This window comes from Protopterus annectens, chromosome 5.part0, assembly GCF_019279795.1.
Source record: "Protopterus annectens isolate FY-2018-M chromosome 5.part0, PAN1.0, whole genome shotgun sequence".
Lineage (NCBI taxonomy): Eukaryota > Metazoa > Chordata > Ceratodontiformes > Protopteridae > Protopterus > Protopterus annectens.
The window spans coordinates 253,554,899-253,576,973 of record NC_056735.1 but is presented as its reverse complement, the minus strand read 5'-3'; the positions used below and the strand labels follow the sequence as shown (position 1 = coordinate 253,576,973).

Genomic DNA, 22,075 nt, shown 5'->3' with positions numbered 1-22,075 from the left:
TTGCTAACTCTGAAACTAATTAGTGATGCTGTTCTGTAGTTGCTGACCAGTTGCATGCTCTTACCAGGCTTGGAAAGAACAGTTAGTGCAACTGAAGCAGACAAGGAATCGGTCAACATGGTTTCATTGAATAGATCTTAAACATCTAACTGTGCTCCAAGATTGTAAGTTTATAGAGTCCAGCTGATGTGCTGTGCACAGGCAAGGGGTTTTAATACAAGGCTTTAAACACAAAGCCTATTCAAGCTCCTCTGTATAAAATACGTTGCTGAACGCATGGTTATCTTTCTGGGATATATGATTGGATAACTTAAATTCGCTAGGAAATTTTTTTGGTTGGGGCTAGTGGAATATGATGGAGATGTGACAGGTTGTGCATGTAGCTCAGAGTGTTAGCAAAGGCCTTATTAATGTCCTGTGGATTGTATAAATGTTGGCCTAAAAATTTTGTTGGGTGTGATAACACATTCCTTTCTGTTTCATAAGGTATGCCTGGACTTTTGCCTTCTTTCAAGCTATCCACTCTTGTTTAGTGACCTTGTACAAGAACAGCTGGACCTGCATTTCTTAAGATTAGTGAAATCTGTTCTACCATTTTATATGCCTTAGAATATTTCTAATTGTAAAAACTACATGTTTGTGATAAATTGCAGTCAAACATGTTGATCAATTCTTCTGTAAATGGGCTATGTAGCTTTGCAGTTTGAATGCATTTCATTTAAACTTAGAGCATCCATTTAATTTGTTGTGGCATACTGTTGTCTTTATTGAAAAAAAGATAATTGATCGCTGTGTGCTCAAGCACATGAACTCTCATGAAAAATCTCAAAGAATTGTCTGTCTGCATGTTGGTAGGTTTGGGTATAATAACTGTAGACCCCATCAGATCAATTGCTTCTTGATCAGGTGATAGACTAGGTAAATATAGTGATGCTGTTTTTCTTTTGCCATTTGTAAGGAAACAAATATACTGTGACCTTCTATGGGTGGAAATGAGTAAGCCCAAATTCCCTAGTTGTACCCAACTTCAAATATCAGTTAATCCAAAGTTCTTGATGTAATAATGGATTATTTTTGACTCCTTAAATAGTTGTTACTATTGGAATTGGTTCTCTCCCTTACACGTTCCATCACCGTGTTAAAATTGCAGAAAGTAGTAATGGATACCCCATTAGCCTTTGATATGTTTTAATGTACCTAAGGCTTTATAAAAGGATGGTTCAAGGTTTAGGCAGTAAATTTTAACCATAAGAAGTTTTATCATGTGGAGAGTGCAGTCTGGAAATCTCCCTTTGTCTTTAGGTTATACTAACCAAACAATTTCACCAGGATTAACACCTATTGTTGGAGCTCTGATAGTCTAAGAGTGGACATCTCCACTTTGCAGAGACATCTTTTGTTTCTTGGCTATTTTAACTTGGCCAGAAAAGTGTTTTATTGCATAAAAAATGTCATATTTATTTATTTTATTTGACATTTGATTACCACTCAGCCCCGTAAAAATCCACTGCCAGTCATTAGCAGACCAGAATTCCGCTGTGGCGACCCCTAACTGGGAAAAGCCAAAAGACAAATAAATTTGACATTTAATTACCGGGAAAGTCTGACTGATGTCTGAAGAGCCTATTTTCAGCAGAGGCCCAGGGAGAAAAGCTCCAAATAATACACAATTAGTAACAAGTCATCGACTAGAATAAAATATAAACATCAATTAGATAAGAAAAATGTTGAAAATGCTTAACATATGAGTAAGGAAAATATAAAAGCAAGTGACATTATTTGAAGGACAGGAACAGTAGGATAATACAGATTGATATAAGTGAGAGGAAAAATAGAGAAGTTGGGAGTAGAAGGTGTAGTGAAAGAAAAAGGTGGTTGAAATAAGGGATACAAGTATGTTTAGAGCAGGAGCAGATCCATCCTCTACTTGGTATCTTTAAATGAGGGAAAGTTGGCATTTGCTCATATTTGTGGGAAGATTATTCCAGGCTTTGGCAACTGCGTAAGAGTAAAGGCATTTTCCTGCATTTTTATTGGGCTTGTGTACTGATCGAAATATGTCTTTGGATCTTAGAGGTGTAGTAGAGAAATGGCTAGAGAGAACAGAAGTTAGAACAGACAGTGGGCTTGTAGGTAATGTTTGACAGTTAAGAGTTGTAAGAGATTAGTATTGTGGTAGCACAAGCCATTGTAGTGCCTGAAGTGAAATTTAGTGATGAGTAGAGGTTGTGGCAAATTCTGCTGTTTTGTTATAGCCGATTTCAAGCTTTTATAAGAGGGAAGTCTGGAGATTAGTAAGGATATTTGCATCATACAGGAGGGGAAGGTAATAAGTAGGTGTTAACAAGTATGATTCTAGTAGACTAAGAAAGTGAGAGTGCCTGTAGAGCAAAGCTAATTTCTGGTGTGTTTTCTTTATATTATTTTGGATGTAAAGGTTAAATTTCAGGTTTTCACTGATTACACCTAGCGGCTTGGCACGTGGAGCTGCTCCAAAGTGTTTGAGGAATAAATGTTTAGCTTTGATTATTTCATCTTTTAGGGAAAAAAAAGTAGTTTTATTAGGGTTGAGTAATAGTTTGGAGTTGTTTAACCAGAGTTCAATGGATGAAAACGTTTTTTGGGTAACTTGTCGCAGGTGCACTGTTTAATGAGCAGGTAATGGTAGAGCCATCAGCATATTGGATTACAGTGGCTTGGCAGGAGGGTAAGTGAAGGTTGTTTATGAAGATATTAAGAAGTAGTGGCCCAAGAATGGAGCTTTGAGGTACTCCAGTGATGCCTGGAAGGAAGGGAGACTTGCCACTTTACTGGCTGTCTATCTGACAGGTAACTTTTAAACTATGTCAATGGGAGGAATGCGAGTCCAAGTAAGGAAAGTTAATACAGGAGCTTAGTGTGTGACTGTATCAAATGCTTTAGAGAGATCTAGAAACAGTGCAGATACAAGATGACCAGAATCTCCAGCATGGTTTATAGTATCCATGATGGACAATAGAACAGGTAAGGTACTATGGTTTGGTCTGAAACCATGCTGTGTTGGGGACAATAATTTGTTGTGGAGAAGATGATTAAGGTGTTTATGGATACATTTTTCAAGCATTTTAGACTAGAGTGGTAAGATAGCAATAAGGCGATCTGATGCCTTTCCCCCATCATATACTGGGATAATGAAGGACTTCTTCCAAATAGCTGGGACATATGATTCTATGATTGATCTACTTGAGAATGCTGACTGGTTAGGTTATAGACTTGGCAGCAAGCTTGAAGTATTTCGTAGGAAGATTGCTGAATTAGAACAAGGTCTGAGTTGTATAAGTTTTTTATAAAGCTGGTAGAGACTGGGTAGAGTGAAAATGTATGAGTAATAGGGTTATGAATAACATTAGTACTAGTTTTACATGACACAGGTGTTACAGATGGGGAGGACTGGTTTACTGAAAGTGAAGAGCAAGTATTGTTTGACAGTGGGTTAGAAATGCTGTCAAAGTGAGAGTTAAAGTAGGTGGCAACTTCAAAAGGATATTTATCTAGGAGATGGCAAGGGTTTTGTTTAGTGCCTGGTTTAAGAAGTGAATTGATCCGAATATTTTCGGATTGTGAGTTAGCTTGTTTGGTGAATTGCTTTTTATCAGAAATGGTAACCTGTTAAACTTTATTTTGAGGTGGTTTATAATACTCTAAATTGTCTTGCGTTTTATTTTGTAGCCATTTGACATTATTTCTTTGAGACACTAGTTGCATGTTGACATTTTGACAGCCATGGAGCATGATTAATTCTGATCTTTTTTTATCCACGTAGGAGCTAGGCCATTGAGAATGTTTAGGAATGCTGTATTAAAGTAATTTACTGCTTCTGAGTTTTTAGAATAGACTAGTTAGTAGATTTTAGTATGTGTAGAAAGGACTCTAGATTAAATTTTGTTAGGTTCTGGATAGATTTGTATAAAAGCTTTTTAGGAGAAAGTTTAGATATTCTGATGGCAGAGGGTAGGTGGTCACTTAGTGTGGTGGGTAGAGTGTCTGTTAAGGATCTTGGTTTGACCCCAAGAAGTTCAATCAAGTATGGATCCGTGTTGGTGCTATTTATCAAACCTTGTGGGAGATGGTACAAACTGCGAGAAATTGAAGAGGTTTATAGAGGTAGTGGGAGAGACTGATGTAAGAGTTTGCCAATTTATGTTGACATCAAGAATAATTGATTCATAAGAAATGTTTTATGATCCAAGTTAGGATGTTTTCAAATATGGGGATGATCTGTGCTGGGGGAATGTAAATAATGACTTTTTTTTTTTTGAGTTGCTCAGCATTATTATGGGACCTAAGTAGTTTGTAACTGTAATGTAGCTGGTGTAAAATACAATTCCACCAGATTTTTTGTGAAGTCTGTCTTGTATGATTAAATTATATTCTTGAGGAAGCACTTCAATATCTTTTATATTAGGTTTTAGCCATGTTTCGGTGGCAGCCACCCAGGCATGAAAGAGATTTTTTACAAATGCTGCAGAAATTAAGGGTAATGAATTTCAAAATTTTAATCTGATGTAAATATAATTTCCATTCTTCACTGATTGGTTTGGTTCCGAGCCCTCTGAACAGAGTCACCCTAATACCAAGCTCGCACCAGCCAAAAAACGCCTGAGCTAAGCTTTTACCCACAGTGCCCTTCTCCCTGTTACCTCAGATTTGTTCGCAGAGTTCAAGCCAAGATCTCTGCTAAGTGGAAAACTTTTGATATCTTTTCTTGATATTTTGTCCATTTCTTATTCCTTGTTAGCTTCAAAGTTAAAGAAATGTGAAAATTACTATCTATAGACCTTTTTACCCTTCTGTTTCTACCCTTTTGGTAATTTTTAAGTACCATTGGTGGTACGGCCTTTCTTCCTACCCTTGTGGTATTTCTTAAATACCAGCATTGGTATTTCTTCCTTTTTCATCTGACTTGCGTGTATTTATTTTGATATACATTTAACATAGATAATAGTAGAAGTCTTGTCCTTAGTTTTCTATCTGACTTGTGTATACTTTGTTCATGATGCCTAATAAAAAGGGCACGTCTGGTTTTAAGCATTGTACTTCATGTAATGGTAAACTGCCTAACAGGGATTCCCGTGATGACTGTGTTTGGGGGTGCCCCATCTTTTGGTGCAATCCCCTTGTGTGGTTTGTCAGTTTTAGTCGGCACACCTTGAATAAGCACAAAAACAGATTCTGAAGGGACTCCTTAAGTCGCCCTTTTCAGAGGCCCTTTCTGCGATGGAGGTCTCATCCCCTCCAACAAAGGATAAGAAAAGGTCCCACTCAACTGTCGGGTGACCAGGGCAAACCTGTGAAGTCTAAGGTACCTAAATTGCCTTCTGTACATAAGTCCGCCTCATCGGCACCAACCTCTTTCACTCTAACCACGACTGTTCCTATATCGACACCAGCTTGGGCTCCAATACTGTCTACAGCACCGATTGCTGTCTTGCCAAAGGTCACTACAACTTTGACACAGAGTGCTGCTTCTGCACAGTGCATGCCCTCGATGTTTATCTTTCTGATTATGCTTGCTACTGAACCTTCCGTGTCTGCTCAGAGTGCCTCTTTGGCACAGAGTTCTTTCATGGTTCCGATAACGACAGTTTTGACGCCACTTCTGGTCTCCAAACTTGAGACATCAGTGCTGATAGATTCAACACCACAGACCCAATAACTATCCATCAACAGATCCATTTCTAGGGCAAATATACAGTTTGTTCCTAGAAAGACCTGACTCCCCATCAGGAATATCCACTAGATCCAACTGGAGCCTTTCTGAGTTTGACGTGGCGCATCTTGTTGATCAGCTGTTGATAGGCAAGGGGATACCCACTCATCTAGGATCCATCCACCTGCAGGACTTGAGTTTGTTTTTCCATGGACTCCATTCTACTCTTCCTTTGACCATCTGATGAAGTCTGTGGAGACTGACGAAACCTAGGTAATTTCTTGGTGTTCATTCAATAAACTGTGGTTCCAGTACAGAACGTCTTTGCATTATACAGACAGTGGATTTATTCATTATTTACGTTTATCACGTTTATCACGTTCATCATATTTCTTGGGATTGTGTTGGTACTTGCTTGCATTTCCATCTCGTTGGCAGTGTTTCCTGTTCCATCGGAAGACATTTGAGGTTCGTTTTTTGTCCATTCTACTCTTCCTTTGACCATACCGGTTCCAAAGTCTTCGTCTCAGACTTCATTTTTGGAACCCCCTCCCCATCTTGTCGGCTGTAGTGGATCTCACTGGGGCTCCAGGACTGTCCCTTAGCCCTTCGGTCCCCTCTGAACCGGGCCTTCCTCAACCCTGTGATTGGGCTGCAGGCTCTTCAGTTGCATGCACGGTGCCAGGAGTTCTGTCTGCACCGATCCTGCTTGAGGCTCCACCCTCGGGGAGTGGGTTCAGCGGAGCAGGGTGTGACCGCATTTATGAGGTTGCCCTTCTCTGTTCTGGGCTCCCATCTCTCTCTGGGCAGACCTGCTTTCCGAGCAATGGAAAGGGTACTTGCTTCTGGAAGCATTCCACCGACATCAGAACACCAGACCTCTTTTCCCCCTGAGCTACAGCTGACACAAGCCACCGCCCCAGGACACTGGGCAGGAAAGTCTCAGGAGACCCTGTTACAGGGCACCCCCTCTTCTGAGTCATCGTCAGAAGCCCCCACGGAAGAGATAGTGTAAGAGGAAGCACGTAGACTCCCCTGAAGCCTTTGATGGAGGATACGTATTTTGATCGTGAAGGGTCCTCACGGTTACCCCCTGATGTCTCCTTTGGGGACAGGGTGATTGGAAGCCCACTAACCCTTCTTCCGAGTAGTCCAGTGTTTCTGCAGGCTTTCCGTGCCCTGCCATCTACCTCTTGGGTGACCCTGACTGCAGATGAGCTGGTACAACTCATGTTGCAGCGTGCCTGGAAGAACCCTGATTCTGTTGAGTTGATCCCTTTGGAGACCTGACAAGGTACTACCCCCCCCTCCCCCGAGGAAAATCCACATTGGTCATGTGGTTTACCAGTCGATGCTGTGGTGGTGGTGGCAGCCACAAAAAGGATCTCGCCGAAGAGTCATACTGTTCATCCGCCCAACAGAGTCCCGGGCTGTGGGCAGATTAGGAAAGTGAGTTTTTACTTCAGTGACTTTTGCCATACGGTCTCTGAATTACTTGGCACATTTTATGAGGCTCCAGAGACTTTGTTTCTGAACTCTCTGGAACACTCGCAGGACCAGTATCTGAGGTAAGAGACAAAGTTGCCTTGCAGCTCGCAACCCTGGAATCTATCTCCAGTTCGTCCATGAAGTTGCTCTCACGTGCAACTGAGGTGGTGGCTAGAGCGAAGAGTTCAGGCATAGTTATGAGACGCCATGCCTGGATGCACCTCTGACTTTGCAGACCCTTTTTAAGTCTTCCTTCCTGAACGCTCCTGTTGAAGCATCTTCCCTTTTTGGTCCCAAGTTGAGACGCCCTGGGCAGATGTGAGCAGGAAGGTAAGACCGGTCTGCCTTAGGTCTAAGTTTTTCCAATCCTCAACGTTCCTTTTCCAGGAACCAGAGGAGTGGAAAAATGTGTCACAAAAAATCTCTGGGTCCTTTCCATGCCACATGTGGCGATGATACCCCCAAGGGCAGAGGGGGTAACAATTCTGGAAAATGCCCTACCGAGGCAGAGGGGGTCTGCATAATCAGGGACCCATAGATTATTTCGCTGGGCCACCTTACTAGCACTACTGAAGAGAGGCCTGATTGCTTTCCTCTGGAAGCAGTCTGGGGACGTTTCTCTCTGCACCACACTGCCTGGCATTATATAACTTCCGACAGTTGGGTGCAGAAGATCATAACCAGAGGCTACACCATTCCCTTCATCACTTATCCAAAACATCCGACAAAACTTCCTGACATTCCACACAGTCAAAGGAAGAAGCAGCTGCAGAAATAAACAAGCTTATGTCAAAAAAAGTCATCCAAGTAGTCCCACCAGATCAATGTGGATCTGGATTCTACCCAAGATTCTTTGGTGCCAAAAAAAACAGAAGACTGGAGACCAGTTCTGGATCTCAGCAATTTGAACAAGTCCGTTGCCCAAATGAAATTCCGGATGGTCACGGGTCAGTCCATTCTCCCTTTTCTAAGGGAAGACGATTGGATGTGCTCAATAGATCTGTGGGACGCATATTGCCACATCAAAATGGACAAACGCTCCAGGAGTCTACTTCACTTCCTGCTAGGAGCCAATCACTACCAATTTCTTGCCCTGCCATTCGGAGACTCTACAGTCCCCAGTGTGTTCACAAAGTGCATGGCAGTGGTCACAGCTCACTTGAGGCTGCAAAGATTTTGGGTGTTTCCGTATTTGGATGATTGGCTCCTTACTGCCCCACCAAGCATCTTCTGGTAACAGCTCTGCAGTACACTCTTTCCCTGGTGAGATATTTGGGAATTAAAGTAAACTGAGAGACATCCAACTTGCTCCGACTCAGAACATAGAGTTTTTAGGAGCAGCCTTCGACACCCATTCTTGTTTGATGTCTCTCCCAGCTCACAAACTTTAGAGATTGAGGATCCAGCTCCGGGTGATACTGTGTCAAATCAAAGCCTCAGCAAGGGAGGTTCTTCAGGTTTTAGGATCCATGGCATCTTCCATAACAATAGTGCTTCTTGTGAAACTGCATATGTGAATACTTCAATGGCTTCTGCTATCTCAGTGGCTTCCGAATTTACCACCCTCTATGCTTTCAAGTTCAGATAACCAATTGTTGCAAGCAGGACCTTTTTGGTGGATGAGGACAGACTCAGAACTTTGGAGCTGCCCATAACATCCCTCCAACCCAAGGCCTTTGTGACCATGGATGCTTCCCTGATGGGTGGGGGGTGGCATTTCCAGGGAAAGACAGTCCAAGGCACATGGTCAACTTTGGAGGCCAACCTGCATATCAACATTCTAGAACCGAGAGTGGTGCTGGTAGTGTTGCAAGCATTCCAATCTTTTCTTCCTATTGGAATGATCGCAATTCAGTCAGACACATGTAGTAGTCTGGTATATCAACAAGCAAGGAGGAACCAAGTCCTATCTCCTGTTTCGAGAGACCATGAGAATTTGGTAGTGGGCAATAGCTTCCAGCAGCTTTCTGATAGCAACACATATCCCTGGGAATTCCAACATGATTGCAGACAAGTTGAGCAGATGTATTTTCCTGCCTCACGAGTGGTCCCTCAATCCCGATGTAGTGGCAAAAAGTTTCAGCCGTTGGGGCCAGCCTTGCTGCGACCTATTCACCTCCCCCATTAAACAGCAAATGCAGAAGCTATTTTGCCCTATTCCCCCTATAGGGGGAGTCCCCGAGGGACGCTCTGATTTACGATTGGCCCACGGGACTGCTCTATGCCTGTTCCCCACCCCCCCATCCCTCTGATTCCCTAATTCATAAAGCTACTTGGTTGAAATGCAGAGTGATCCTCATAGCCCCATTTTGGCCTTGACAAGTTTGGTTCCCCTTCCTTCGGCCTCATCTATTATGTCGACCGTGGATTCTGGACCCTTTTCCAGACCTGATTTCTTACCTCCAAGGGTTGAATCACCCGAACCTATCCAGCCTCAAGCTGACAGCTTGGTTTCTCCACTTCTGTTGATTTTCAGGCAGGATAACCCTCCCTCACCTGTACGTGACATTATCCTGGCCTCACACAAACCATCCACCATAAGACTATGTCTCATAATGTTCCATCTGTGTTTATCTTCTGAGTTAGGATGAACATCATCAGAGAGGGAAGTGAAATATAGGTGGCAAGTGTAAATGAGGAGGTTTTTCAAGTAATATTGAGACTTGGGGAGTTTGCAACTTTTAAAGTTTGATTTTAGGAGAAGTTAGTATGTGTTTGAAACAGACCTGATGATACCCTGATTACACAGTTTCAGTAATATGGCTGTATTTGGTATAGAAGTGATGTAAGCATTGGTAGATGTATGGTAGAATGTCTGTTGAAGGAGAAAGAAAGGTAGAGAAATAAGTACTGGTGATGGGGGGACATGGTGTTGGCTTGTATGTTATATAGTCAAATATAGGCAAAGTTTTTTTCTGAGAAAGTGCAAGTAAGGTAGTAGGAGGAGAAAGTTTAGTAAAGGTGAAAGGGATTGGGATAGATATTATAAAAGAGCGTATGTGTTAGCAAGAGAAAATAATTTAATGGTATATGGTGGATAGGTGAAGGAGGCAGGCGGTAATGTGTATTAACAGAAAATTGTTCAGAAATAGAATTAGGAGGAGCATGGGAGGTATAAGGGTGCAATTAGTGTGAGCAGATACGATTTGCGGGTAGCATAGGGGAGCACAGTGAGTCAAAGTGTAGCAAGGGTGAACGGAGTGGTAAGAACAGTTGTAGCTACAGGTCGAGACTGGAGAAAAAAATATAAACGATCAGTAAGGAGTGTGATGCCCTCTTATGAAAGTGCAGTCTGGAGTGGGTATAGGGTAGTATGTAAAAGTACTGTGTGTTTAGACCACGGGGAAACATGAGCATAAAATAAGGTTTATAAACTGAAATGAGGAAAGAATAAACAGAAATGAGGAAAGAAACGCTAGTATTATTGGAAAATAAAGTGAGATAAAATATAGTTAATGCTAGAGAAATAAAGATGAGGGAGGACAATATATATATATATATATATATGTGTGTATATGTGTATATATATGTGTATATATATATATATATATATATATATATATATATATATATATATATATATAGTGTATATGTATATATATATATATATATATATATATATATATATATATATATATGTATATATGGTTAGTTGATATATATAGTTAGGGGGGGGTACAGCCCCCCCATGGGGGGGGGTGTGGGGCCCCCCCACCCAAAAATGCTATCGATGTAATGAACTTTAGATGGAATGAACTTTCGATGAAATGAGATATATATATAGATATCTATTATAGATATCTATATAGATATCTATATAGATATATGAAGATGGTGGCCAATATTGGGTAACTAGTGTGCCCAGATGAGGAGCAGGTGATGCCAAATTAGAGGTAGCAAAAAAGAGTTAAACAGGAATATCCAGAAAAATAAACAGCACTAGGCTGCAAGCAGGTCAGAAAGGTCTGAGGTTTGGTAAAAAAAAAAAAAAAAAAAATCTTTAGGTTCAGATGGTAACTGGCACTAAATGTGGAAGTGAGATGAAAACAAATCTTTATACCTTTAATTGGCACTTGCTCATTACCATGGACAGAAAGGAAGAATCCTAGCATACAGAGAGAGATGTGATGTCTTTAAAAGGCAGATAAGCCATGTGTATTGACTGAAACCCTCCATGACGCGCCACTAAGTAAACAGATCAAGCATTGGCAATTGCATGAAAAATATCAACAGATGGTTAAAAAAAAGGCCTCCACCTAGGGGAAGGCTGACACAGGTTTGCCAGCTATGCCCCCTTCTGCCCAGACTATAAGGTAGAAATCACTGCCACCAGCCACTACTATCATCTGCAATAAGGCCCTTCCCAAAAGCTGACAATTGCACAAATAGTAAGTGTAACCCAGGGCTAAGGCTATCTGAGTGGCTTATACAGCATTGCCAAATACATGCAAGTACTCACAGCTTAAATTATCTCTACACAAGGTTTAAAAATATTTAACAAAAAAATAAAAACACAAGACAATACTAGTCAGTTCAACACAGTGCTAATAGTTCACAAATCACAGGAAAATATTTTAACACAATATTGTAGGATAGTCTGACATAAATATAGAAAACAGACTAATCTGGCTATATTCCCATCTGTCCCCAAGAGAAACTATGTTCTAAATTCTGCTTGTAAGGCAAAGTGCTGGTAAGTTGTCGGCTCTGAAGACAAATACAAAATGCTAAATCTTTCTCTCTGAGATGGTCTTAAATTGATAATACACATTACTGCTGAGTAATTTCAGATTACATCATTCGAGTCTTCTACTTAAGTTTCCCAGGCTCACAGAACTTAAAATTGTAACATTTCTTTTTGTAATCTGCAACTGCCAGGAAGCCACCACAATAAAAGACACTTTACATGTAAAACATAGTAATTATGTCTGTCTTGGAACAATAGAAAGATTTTCCTAGCTCAGACATCCTGTCTCCTAGCTTGAGAACAGACAGTCATAAAATGCTTTACTCATCAGCTTTCTTCTATCTGGGTGCACAGTGGTTACATTTTTGAAGCTCAGAACATAACACAGTTTTCTTAACATTTGTTACACAAGCCTGTGGATCCTGTTAATATTTATAATTACATAGAATTATTTATAAAATTCTGTCTGGCTGGGCTGGCAGCCCTTCAGTTTAACATTTCTTCCCCCCCCTGAGAATTCAAGCAAGTTTTTCAAGTATCCCTTGAGAAATTTTGCTTGAGAGGTTGGAGTCTGTGTATACCTTACCCCATTCCTTGTCTTGAGAGCCCATCTGCATTGGCATTGCTAAACCCCACTGCGGTGCTGCACTGACATACATGCTTGCAACTCTAGGCGCCACCTTAGCAACTTGGCATTTTGCTGGCTGGCTTGGTTTAACCATATTATGGGATTGTGATTTGTAACTGCAGTGAATTTTCTTCCATACTGATAAGGCTGAAGTTTCTGCAGTACTCACACAATGGCTAAACATTCCTTTTCTACAGCTGCATAGCATTCCTCCCTGGGTTGGAGCCTACGACTGAGATAAATCACTGGGTGCTCTTCTCCCTCTATGTACAGCCCCCACCCCATGGTTCGAAGCGTCCACATGCACAACAAAGTCTTTGCTGTAATCTGGACTGGCTAACACAGGGTGTCCTTTCAAAGCTTCTTTAAGCTTCTGGAATTGCTTGCTCATATGCTGTGGTCCACACTACCTTATCTGGCCTGTTTTTCCTTGTCAGGTCTGTGAGGGGAGCAGCTATGGTACTGTAACTGGGGACGGACTTTCTGTAGTACCCTGCCTGAATGGCTTCCACTTTGGCAGGTTCTGGCCTGATCTAACCACTCCACACTGTCCCAGGTAGGAGACCTCTGCCATAACCACCTGACATTTGCTAGGCTTAATGGTCAACCCTGCCCTCTGTAGTCTGCCCAGCACTTCCCTGACATGCTGAAGGTGCTCTTGCCAGGAATGGCTGTAGATGGGAAAATCTAGGTAAGCAAGGGCAAACCCTCTTACTCCTGCTAGAATATGATCTACCAGCTTCTGGAAAGTTGCTGGGGCATTTTTCATCCCAAAAGGCATCTTTTTGAACTTGTACAAGCCAAAAGGAGTCGCAAAGGCTGACCTCTCCCTAGTACTTGGAGTCAAGGGCACCTGCCAGTAACCCTTGGTCCAATCAGTAGTGGTAAGATACTTAGCCCCACCCAGCTGCTCTAGGGCTTAAACTGTACTAGGCATGGAGTAAGCATCTGACTCTGTGTGACTAATTTTCTGTAGTCCGCACAGAACCTGGTACTGCCATCCTTCTTTGGCACCAGAACCACTGGGGAGACCCAGGGACTGTTGGGACTTCTGAATTACTCCTAGTTCCAACATTTCCTGCATTTCCTCCCTCAGAGTCTTTGACTTTCTCAGGCACCCTATAAGGGGCCTGCCTAATAGGCCTTTGGGTTCCTGTATCCACCTCGTGCTGCACCAGTTGGGTGTACCCTGGTTTCTCAGCGAACATGTCCCCAAACTCCTGTAACACTGCTAGGATTTCTCGAACCTAGGTAGGAGATAGTTGCTGGGACATTGCTACCCCTTTCACTGAAGTCTGTCTGTGCCGCACTGAGGAGATCAGTCACCTGATCTCCCTCAGACTCCTCCTGTAGACCACTGCAAATACTCTGCACAAGGGCCTCCCTATCATGGTAAGGTTTCATCATGTTAACATGGTACAGTTTCTTCTCCTGTCTAGCAGTTCTGCCATGTAGTTAGCATCCCTGACCTTCCTTGCCACCTTGTAGGGTCCCTCTCAAGCTGCCTGCAGCTTGTTGTGTCTGACAGGAATGAGAACCATTACCTGCTGCTCTATAGCATACTCTCTAGCTCAAGCATTCCTGCCATACCAGATCTTTTTCTGTCGCTGGGCTTCTGCCTGGTTCTCCTGGGCCAAGCCCATGAGTTCCCTGAGCCTTGTCCTGAGGTTTAGGACGTATGCCACGACAGACTTCTTGTGAGATTCACACTCTCCTTCCCACTCATTTCGAATGAAATCTAGAGGTCCTCTTACCTTATGCCCATACAGCAACTCAAAGGGTGAAAAACCTGTGGATTCCTGGGGAGCCTCTCTGTAAGCAAACAGATGGTGAAAATGTGTATCCCAATCCCTCTTAAACTGGTCTGCAAATGCCAGTAGCATGGACTTGAGTGTAGAGTTTAACCTCTCAACAAGACCATTAGTCTGGGGATGGTAGGGGGTGGTCTTTAGGTGCTTCACCCCACAGTACTTCTACAGACAAGCCAGCAGGTCTGACATGAAATTGCCACCTCTGTCAGTATTTCTTTTGGGAAACCTACCCTGCTGAAAACTTTAACGAAGCATTTGCCAGCTTTTCTGCCTCAGTGGAGGACAAAGCCACTGCCTCTGGGTATCTCAGTGTAATCCGCTACCACTAGGATATACTTTTTTCCCTGTTGAACTTGAGTACTCAGAGGCCCCACAATATCCATAGTTACCCTTTGAAATGGCTCCTCAGTCACAGGCAAAGGCATCAACGGAGCTTTCACCTTTCCTGCCTTGCCTACTTTTTGGCACTGCTCGCAGGACCTGCAGTACCCTGTTACCGTTTCTCGAAATTCCAGGCCAATAAAAGTTCTGCATAATACATCTTTGTATGTTTTATGCCCATATAACCTGCAAAGGGAATATCATGGGCAATGGCTAGAGGTGCCAGAGATGGTAGGCTGTAGGCACTACCAACTGCTGTATCCTATTGCCTTCTAGCCCTCACTCAGAGATGCACTCTGTACAGTAACCTTTTGTCCCAGTATACAGAGTCCCCCTTCCATTGAGAATCAGGTGCCTCATTGGCTACCTGCCTTAGGCCTTGTAATGTAGGGTCTGAGAGGCGAGCCGGTCTCAGTTCTTTGCAACACTCCCCAGCTCCCCTTCCACAGGAAGTCTGATATCCCCTGACAGTGGTGCTTGTGTGTCAGCCTGGGTACTACTACTCACCTCTGCCCTTGAAGTCACTCTGTCCAAGGGAACATCAGTACCAACAAGCAGCTGTGCCTCACCTTCAGTCTCACTGCTACAGGGTAGCTCCCTCACTGAAGTAACTGCCTCACAGGTCCTGGCTGCAAGTGTGCGGTCTGTCTGGGTCTCCCCTAGGCTACCAAACCCACATGCTGGTCTCCAAGCATGATTGCATGTAACTGCATGCTTACATGGTATGGCATTATCAAAATCATTCCCTATCAGGACATCTGCAGGAATATCCTCACACACCTACTTGCTGGCTTCCTTTTCCACCTTCCCAGTCAAGGTGATAGCCAAAGGTATTTGGAATGGGGTCCCTCATTAAGCTCTGACTGGAGTAGACTTCCCAGGCAAGTAATGTTCCTCTGTAACCATTGCATGCTTCACAATGGTTGTCAGAGGCTCTCTGTGTTAGGAATGGCCTCTGTGCCATTCACTATGATAGGATATAACCTCTTATAGTAGTTTGGTATCTTTGTTGTCTCAAGACAACATACTGTTGGCATTTTGTCATTCCCACTTACTGGCTTTCATAGTTTGGTATTAGGCTCTTGGCCCTAGGGCCTATACAAGCCTAGCCATAGCAATTCCCTGGCTATTTATTCCCACAATATTTACTTCCCTGGACACCTGTCTAGCAGGGAGACTGATGTGATCCCCGGGGTGACTTTCCTATCTCCCATCCAATCGTTAAGGGTCCTTTTGAAGAGGGCCAAAGAGGTGCTTTTCTTGACATGTATGGGCAGTCTATTCCAGTGGCTGGGGAGTCTCTGGGTCAGGAGCCTATCCCTCCAGCATGTTTTGTTCATTGTGATGACAAGGTTTAGATCCCTGAAGTGTGTGACTGAGGGTTTGGGATTTCTTTGTGTAGCATGTCCAGCAGTTGTGGGTTTGACATGGCCGTGTATGTTAAGCAGAGATCGCCTCTGAGTAGACTATATGCGACAGAGTATAGCTGGAGGTTTTTTAGATGGTCATCATAGGGCATCTGCTTTAGGCCTGTGATTCTTCAGTGAGTTATTTCTGCAGCCTTTTCAGTTGTAGATGTCTTGAGAGGTACATACCAAATGGGACATTGTATTCTATAATTGGTCTAATGAAGGATGAGTACAGTGGGACGATGACCTGCTTTTTTCTGGATGAAAAGCCCTTGGTGAAGAGGTGTGCCACTTAGAAGGATTTCCTGACTGTTGTGGTGATCTGGTTATTGAAGGTGAGACCACTTTCCCAACTTTTGTTCCCCACCTTGTGTCCATGTACATCTGTATGCTACATGACCCCACTGGTTGCATTTAAAACATTTAACCTTAGGTCCTGGATATGTACCTGGACTAGTGGCTTACCTGCTACTGTCAGATTCTGTTGGGGCAGTCTGTGCTGCCCATCATGCATTCCCTTAGACCCATGAGTAGCACTGGGGGGCCCTTTCCTGTGCAGGGATGCCCTGTTTGCAAGGTATAGAGGTAGCTCTTCTTTCCAACTCATCTGGAGCATTGTCTATCAGCTAACCAGATCCTCGTGTCCTCAGGCAAAGTGCTAAGGGCTTGTTCCCACACCAAAAGGTCTGCCAGCCCTTCAAAAGTGGTAACCTGACATCCACTCACCCAGCTATGAAAATAAGTGCTTAGTTTAGCGACATATTCACATATGTCTTGTGGCTATGCTCACGGAACTTTTTCTTATAAGCTTCAGGTGTTAGCTTAAAAAAAATCTAGCTAACAATTGGTTACAGCATTATAATTTTAAAAAGTCACGATCAGATAGCTTGGACAAAATAGTTGCAACTTTACCATGGAGTAAGGCGGTCAGGAACCATACCCAGAGCCTTTGGTAACATCATGCTGTTTACATACCCTCACAGACATATGAATGAAACTATCAAAATTATCCTGTAAAAATTGTTACTACACTAAAAGGTAGTCTGTACCATTATTCAATGAAGACAATTGAGGCAGTTCAATCTGATATGAACATTCCTTTACTGCATACAAAATAACATCTAGTATAACAATGAAAGATACACATGTAACAAAACCGTACTTCAGCTTACAGCCTCAACTGTAAGAATCGATGTGTCTCATACAAAAGAAGTCCAAACTTTATAGTCTCTTTCTAGCTTGCATCAGCAATTTTAGGGAATTTGCCAGAATAATAAGTCTTTCCCTTGAAGCTGGTCTGCTGACAGTTTGTTTCCCGTGTTTCAAACATTCCATTCCTGAAGAATAACTCCTCAGTCTTGCCCTTATCTTGCACGTCCTGTTAACGAGACACAGCTGCATAACAAGAGTTTGTCTTGACCTGCTTGTAGATAATAAATTTCACAAACTCTGTAGTTTATAAAGATAAAATATTTTACTTCTGATTTCTAATGACAATGAATGCAAAGCTATATGCCTTTTGCCAAGAGTATAAACTATGTGCACTTGTACTACACTGACAAGCAGAGCATTTATTTTACATTTTCAGACAAATCCACTGAAAGCCATTTTTAACTTGTTCACTGCTGAAAGCAGAATGTCAAATCTCGCAATTCCCTCTTCAAGTTAAAAGGCGGTAAATGACTGTTCATTTTTTGACTTCAGTTGCACACATTGAAATCTTTTCCAATTTATTCAGGTTAACCATCATGATTTGTTGGATTCTGTAAGATTTTCGCAAGTGGTAACTTAAATAGCAGTTCCAGATAGTTAATATGACTATAATACCTAAAACTACTACTACAGGATGCATTAACCAATTTAGCAGATTTTTCCCTGATGTGTACCAGCCCATAAAGATAACCCACCAATTGTGAGCAGTGTCTTTTTTGGTCTTTTCAGCCAAATTTAATTTATCTTTTGCAATGATGCTCAGTGCTTCATAATACAGAATATTCTGAGAATCTTAGTAGTATTCATTGTTTTCCTTGAATTATCCCAAGATACAGATATATTAGAAAGCTGTATTAAATCATAACTCCAATTTATGGAAGTATCCACTTCTATGGTTTTAGTAAACGCACAGCTCTGATTATTCCATTTAAGGAAATCAACATGTGATAAACGTCTGACAAAAGGTAATCTTAAGTTATGACCTACATCCTGATCTGTAACCAGACAAATATGCTGAGGAGCCACTTCTATAAACATTTGAAAAGAAGGCATAATGTTCCACTCGCACAGATTAACGATGCTGCAGTAAGCATGGTTCATAGACAGGCGAATGCTGCCCACAAATTAATCCATTTTGAGTCTGTGTACAATACTCAGTTTTACGTTTTCCCTCTCCTATCTGTATGATTACCTTCAAATTGTGGCAACCAATACTCCTATCTTTCTGGAACTATAAATGTCATAGGTAATACCATAAATTGACATAACAGTGGTATCTGTAACATTATAATGAGAAAACTGTATCAGGTACCCATTTATGAAACAATTGTCACCAAAATTTTCATTCTGTAACATCAGTTCAATTTGTGCATTTTTTTTGAGTTTCTACATACAAAGATTGCAAAGTGCATTTTTCCCAATTTACAAAAGTAGTCATGTTACCATCAAAATTTAACTGATGCAACTGCATAGCATCATAATTCTCTAACGATTGCTGCAGATAATTTGTTATGCAGATGTGCCTTCCATAGGTCTGGATTCCAGAAAGCTTGTAAATATACAATCTGAGAGACTTCTTCCCCCACTGTTTTTAATCGATTAGCTAAAACTTCAATAACAGCTGCATTAAGAGCACCCCATACCTTCCAGCAAAGTGTCGCACCATGCTCTTCTGCATCAGCACCTGCCTGTGTCTGGGAATGTGATGTTAAATGTGCCATCCACCTCTGTAAACTGTGGAAGAAATTTACTGACCTTTTGTGCTTCTGGGGTGTGGTTGCGCCCTTCCCCATTACCTAAATGACACTGGTGAGGAGTCAGCATATATTTTTCATGCTGCTTCTCCTTCTCAGCTTCCAGGCGTAGCAGTTTCTCATTCGCCTCAACCTGCAGACGTCACAGTTTCTCATTTTCCTTAGTCGTTGGACACCTCATTCTCTCTTGCTTCTATTTCCAAACACTTGGCCTCCAACTCTATAGAAAGGTTGAGCTGTTGATTTGAGTGTTGTACATCTCCATGGCCAGTCTGATCATCGTCCTGATTTTTGTTCTCTGACGCAGCTGTGACCAAAGCTGCAATCATGTTTGCTTTAGTCAGGTTTCCATGCACCAGTCCTTTAGCCTGACACATCTGTCAACTGGCTCCTTGTCTCTTTACCATACTCCTCTGCTGACATGCTTGCCTGCTCTCCCTGACTTACTAAGCTAACAAAAGAAATAAAACAATTGATATGAACTTTGAATGTTCACTGCATAGCTGATTTAGAGTGCAAAAACAGCTTCAGTGATCACTGTACACAAGCTGCAAGAATTCTCTATCCACACCACAAGCCAATTAATATGTGATATGGCTAACTTACCACTATCAAACAATATTTGATGTGGGTATCCCACCACTGCCAAACAATGTGACGCCCGTGCACTGACCCAGTAATCAAGGAGCCCCAATCCTCACCACTAACACCAGTGTGGGGTGTCTACATTGGGAGGATATCACGAACATGGGTCTATATTATCTTGTCGAAAGACGTGTTTTGCAAATGACAAGTAAATAGCGAAGCGTGTAATTGCCGAATGGCCAAATCACTGACATTTTCCACAGGGGAAAAGAAGCGCTTGGCCCAATAAAAAAAAAAAAATTCAAACCCTACATAGTGAGGGGCTTTGCCCCCCCCCCCCAACATCCCCCCTAATTAAATATACCAACTCTGAGATTGCACAATAGTGAGGAAAAGGGCAAATCCCCGATGACTGCCAAGCACTTTTTTCCCCTGGGGAAAAGTCGCTGATTTGGCCATTCGGTGATTACTGAGTTTGCTGTTTACTTGTCGGACGTGTTCGCTAAACACGTCTTTCGACAAGATAATAGACCTCAAGTACAAACACGGTCAAGTACAATTTCCCTTAAGATAGCACAGATCACAGTCAGTCTAAGGGTTGTTTCTCCCTTTCTCTCCAGATCCCCAATAAGACTCCCCACTGGCACTGCTATAGTGTACAGATTTCAGCTGAGTGGTCAAGCCAAAACCTACACCACCCTGTGCCCAACCAGTGCTTTGCGTCCCTCCCCAAGTAGCTGACACACACACACACTTTGAGATATGAATTGTATACAAACAGACTCTCCTGGGGGAGGCTGGCACATGTTCTCCAGCTATGCCCCCTCCTGCTCAGACTGTAAGGTAGAAATCACTGCCACCAACCACTACTTATCAGCTACTATAAGGCCCTTCCCGAAGGGTGACCAATTCCTCTGTGTGTTGTTACTGTTAACCAAATAGTAAGTGTAATCCAGGGCCAAGGCTTTTGGGGTGGCTTATACAGCGTCACCAAATGCATGCAAGTTCTCTGAGAGCTTAAATTATCTCTGCACAAAACAGCCACAGTTGAAAGGTTTAAAATATTTAATAAATAAAAACACAAGACAGTACTCCTCAATTCAACACAGTGCTAATAGGGTGTTCAGAAATCCCAGGAAAATACTTTAAAACAGTGTTGTAGGATAGTCTGACATAAATACAGAAAACAGCTAGACTAATCTGTCTATATTCTCTAAGAGAAGCTGTTCTAAATCCTACTTACAAGGCAAAGTGCTAGAGAGTTGTCCGCTCTGAAAACAAATACAAAATGCTAAATCTTTTTCTCTGAGAAAGTCTTAAATTGATAATGCACATTACTGCTCTGTCATTTCAGATTACATCATTCTTGACGCATCTTCTTAAGTTTCCGTGGCTCACAGCACTTAAAATGTTAACATTTCTTTTTGTAATCTGAACCTGCCAGGAGACCACAGCAGTAAGACACTTTACATGTAAAACCTAGTAGTTATCTCGGTCTTAGAATTTCCTTGCCCAGACATCCTGTCTGCCAGCTTGAGATTAGTCATAAAATGTTTTACTCGTCAGCTTTTTTCCAGCAGGGTGTACTGTGGTTACATTTTTGAAGCTCAGATCATAACACCGTTTTCTTACATTTGTTACACAAGAATGTGGATCATACTAATATTTACAATGACATATAATTATTTATAAAATTCTATCTGGCTGGGCTGGCAGCCCATCAGTTTTTCACAGAGGTCCATAGCTGCTAGTCTGCAAAGCCATTGGTAATATAGCAAAGTTTCTTTCTAGTAGACTTAACTTGAAAGGAGTTTTGGAAAACAAACAATTCCACAAAGAAACCTTCTGGTATGTTTTAAGTGCAGCTTTTGTTCATATTGCAGGTTAAGAAATGATCTTAATATTAATATTTTTCTTTAGTGCATGGACACATTTATAGCTATTAAACATTTTGATTGTAACAGTAAGTTCATGATATGTCTTGATGTGCACAAAACTTGCATATTTTTTTTATGTACGAATGATAAGAACATTGAATTCTTGAATTTATGAATATGTTTCCAAGAACTGGGAATGGGAACAGTGCTTTAAACCAACATGCATCACCTTGTACCTCATTGAAGACGTTTTGTCATTTCTATAGTGACCAGTGTTAGTTTCTAGGAGTGATTGTGAAGCAGTGATCTGATATTCAGTCTTTACTTAGCCTTGATGTGTAGGACTCTGTTCCAACTCTTGGAACCACCTCGGCCATTGTAACAGCTTGCGTGAACCAAAAACTCTTGAGCTAAGTCCCTACTGAGTATTCCCCTCTGGATTACCTGAGATCTCATTTGCTGCTCTTCCTGTAAGGACATGTTAGCCGAACTCTTTGAGCGAAGTGTAATTTCAATATTTTCTTCTATTAATTGAAATTTTCTGAACCATCTTT

General features: G+C 41.9%; 1 protein-coding gene across 1 annotated transcript in view; it reads left to right on the top strand.

The window, feature by feature from the left end:
- LOC122802148 (inverted formin-2-like) overlaps positions 1 to 21,027 on the top strand; it is a 634,538-nt gene extending 613,511 nt beyond the window's left edge. Inside the window, exon 7 of the mRNA XM_044071825.1 lies at positions 20,999 to 21,027. Within this exon, the coding sequence (XP_043927760.1) occupies positions 20,999 to 21,027 (29 nt within the window). The remainder of the gene's footprint in view (positions 1 to 20,998) is intronic.
- Positions 21,028 to 22,075: the final 1,048 nt, after the last annotated feature.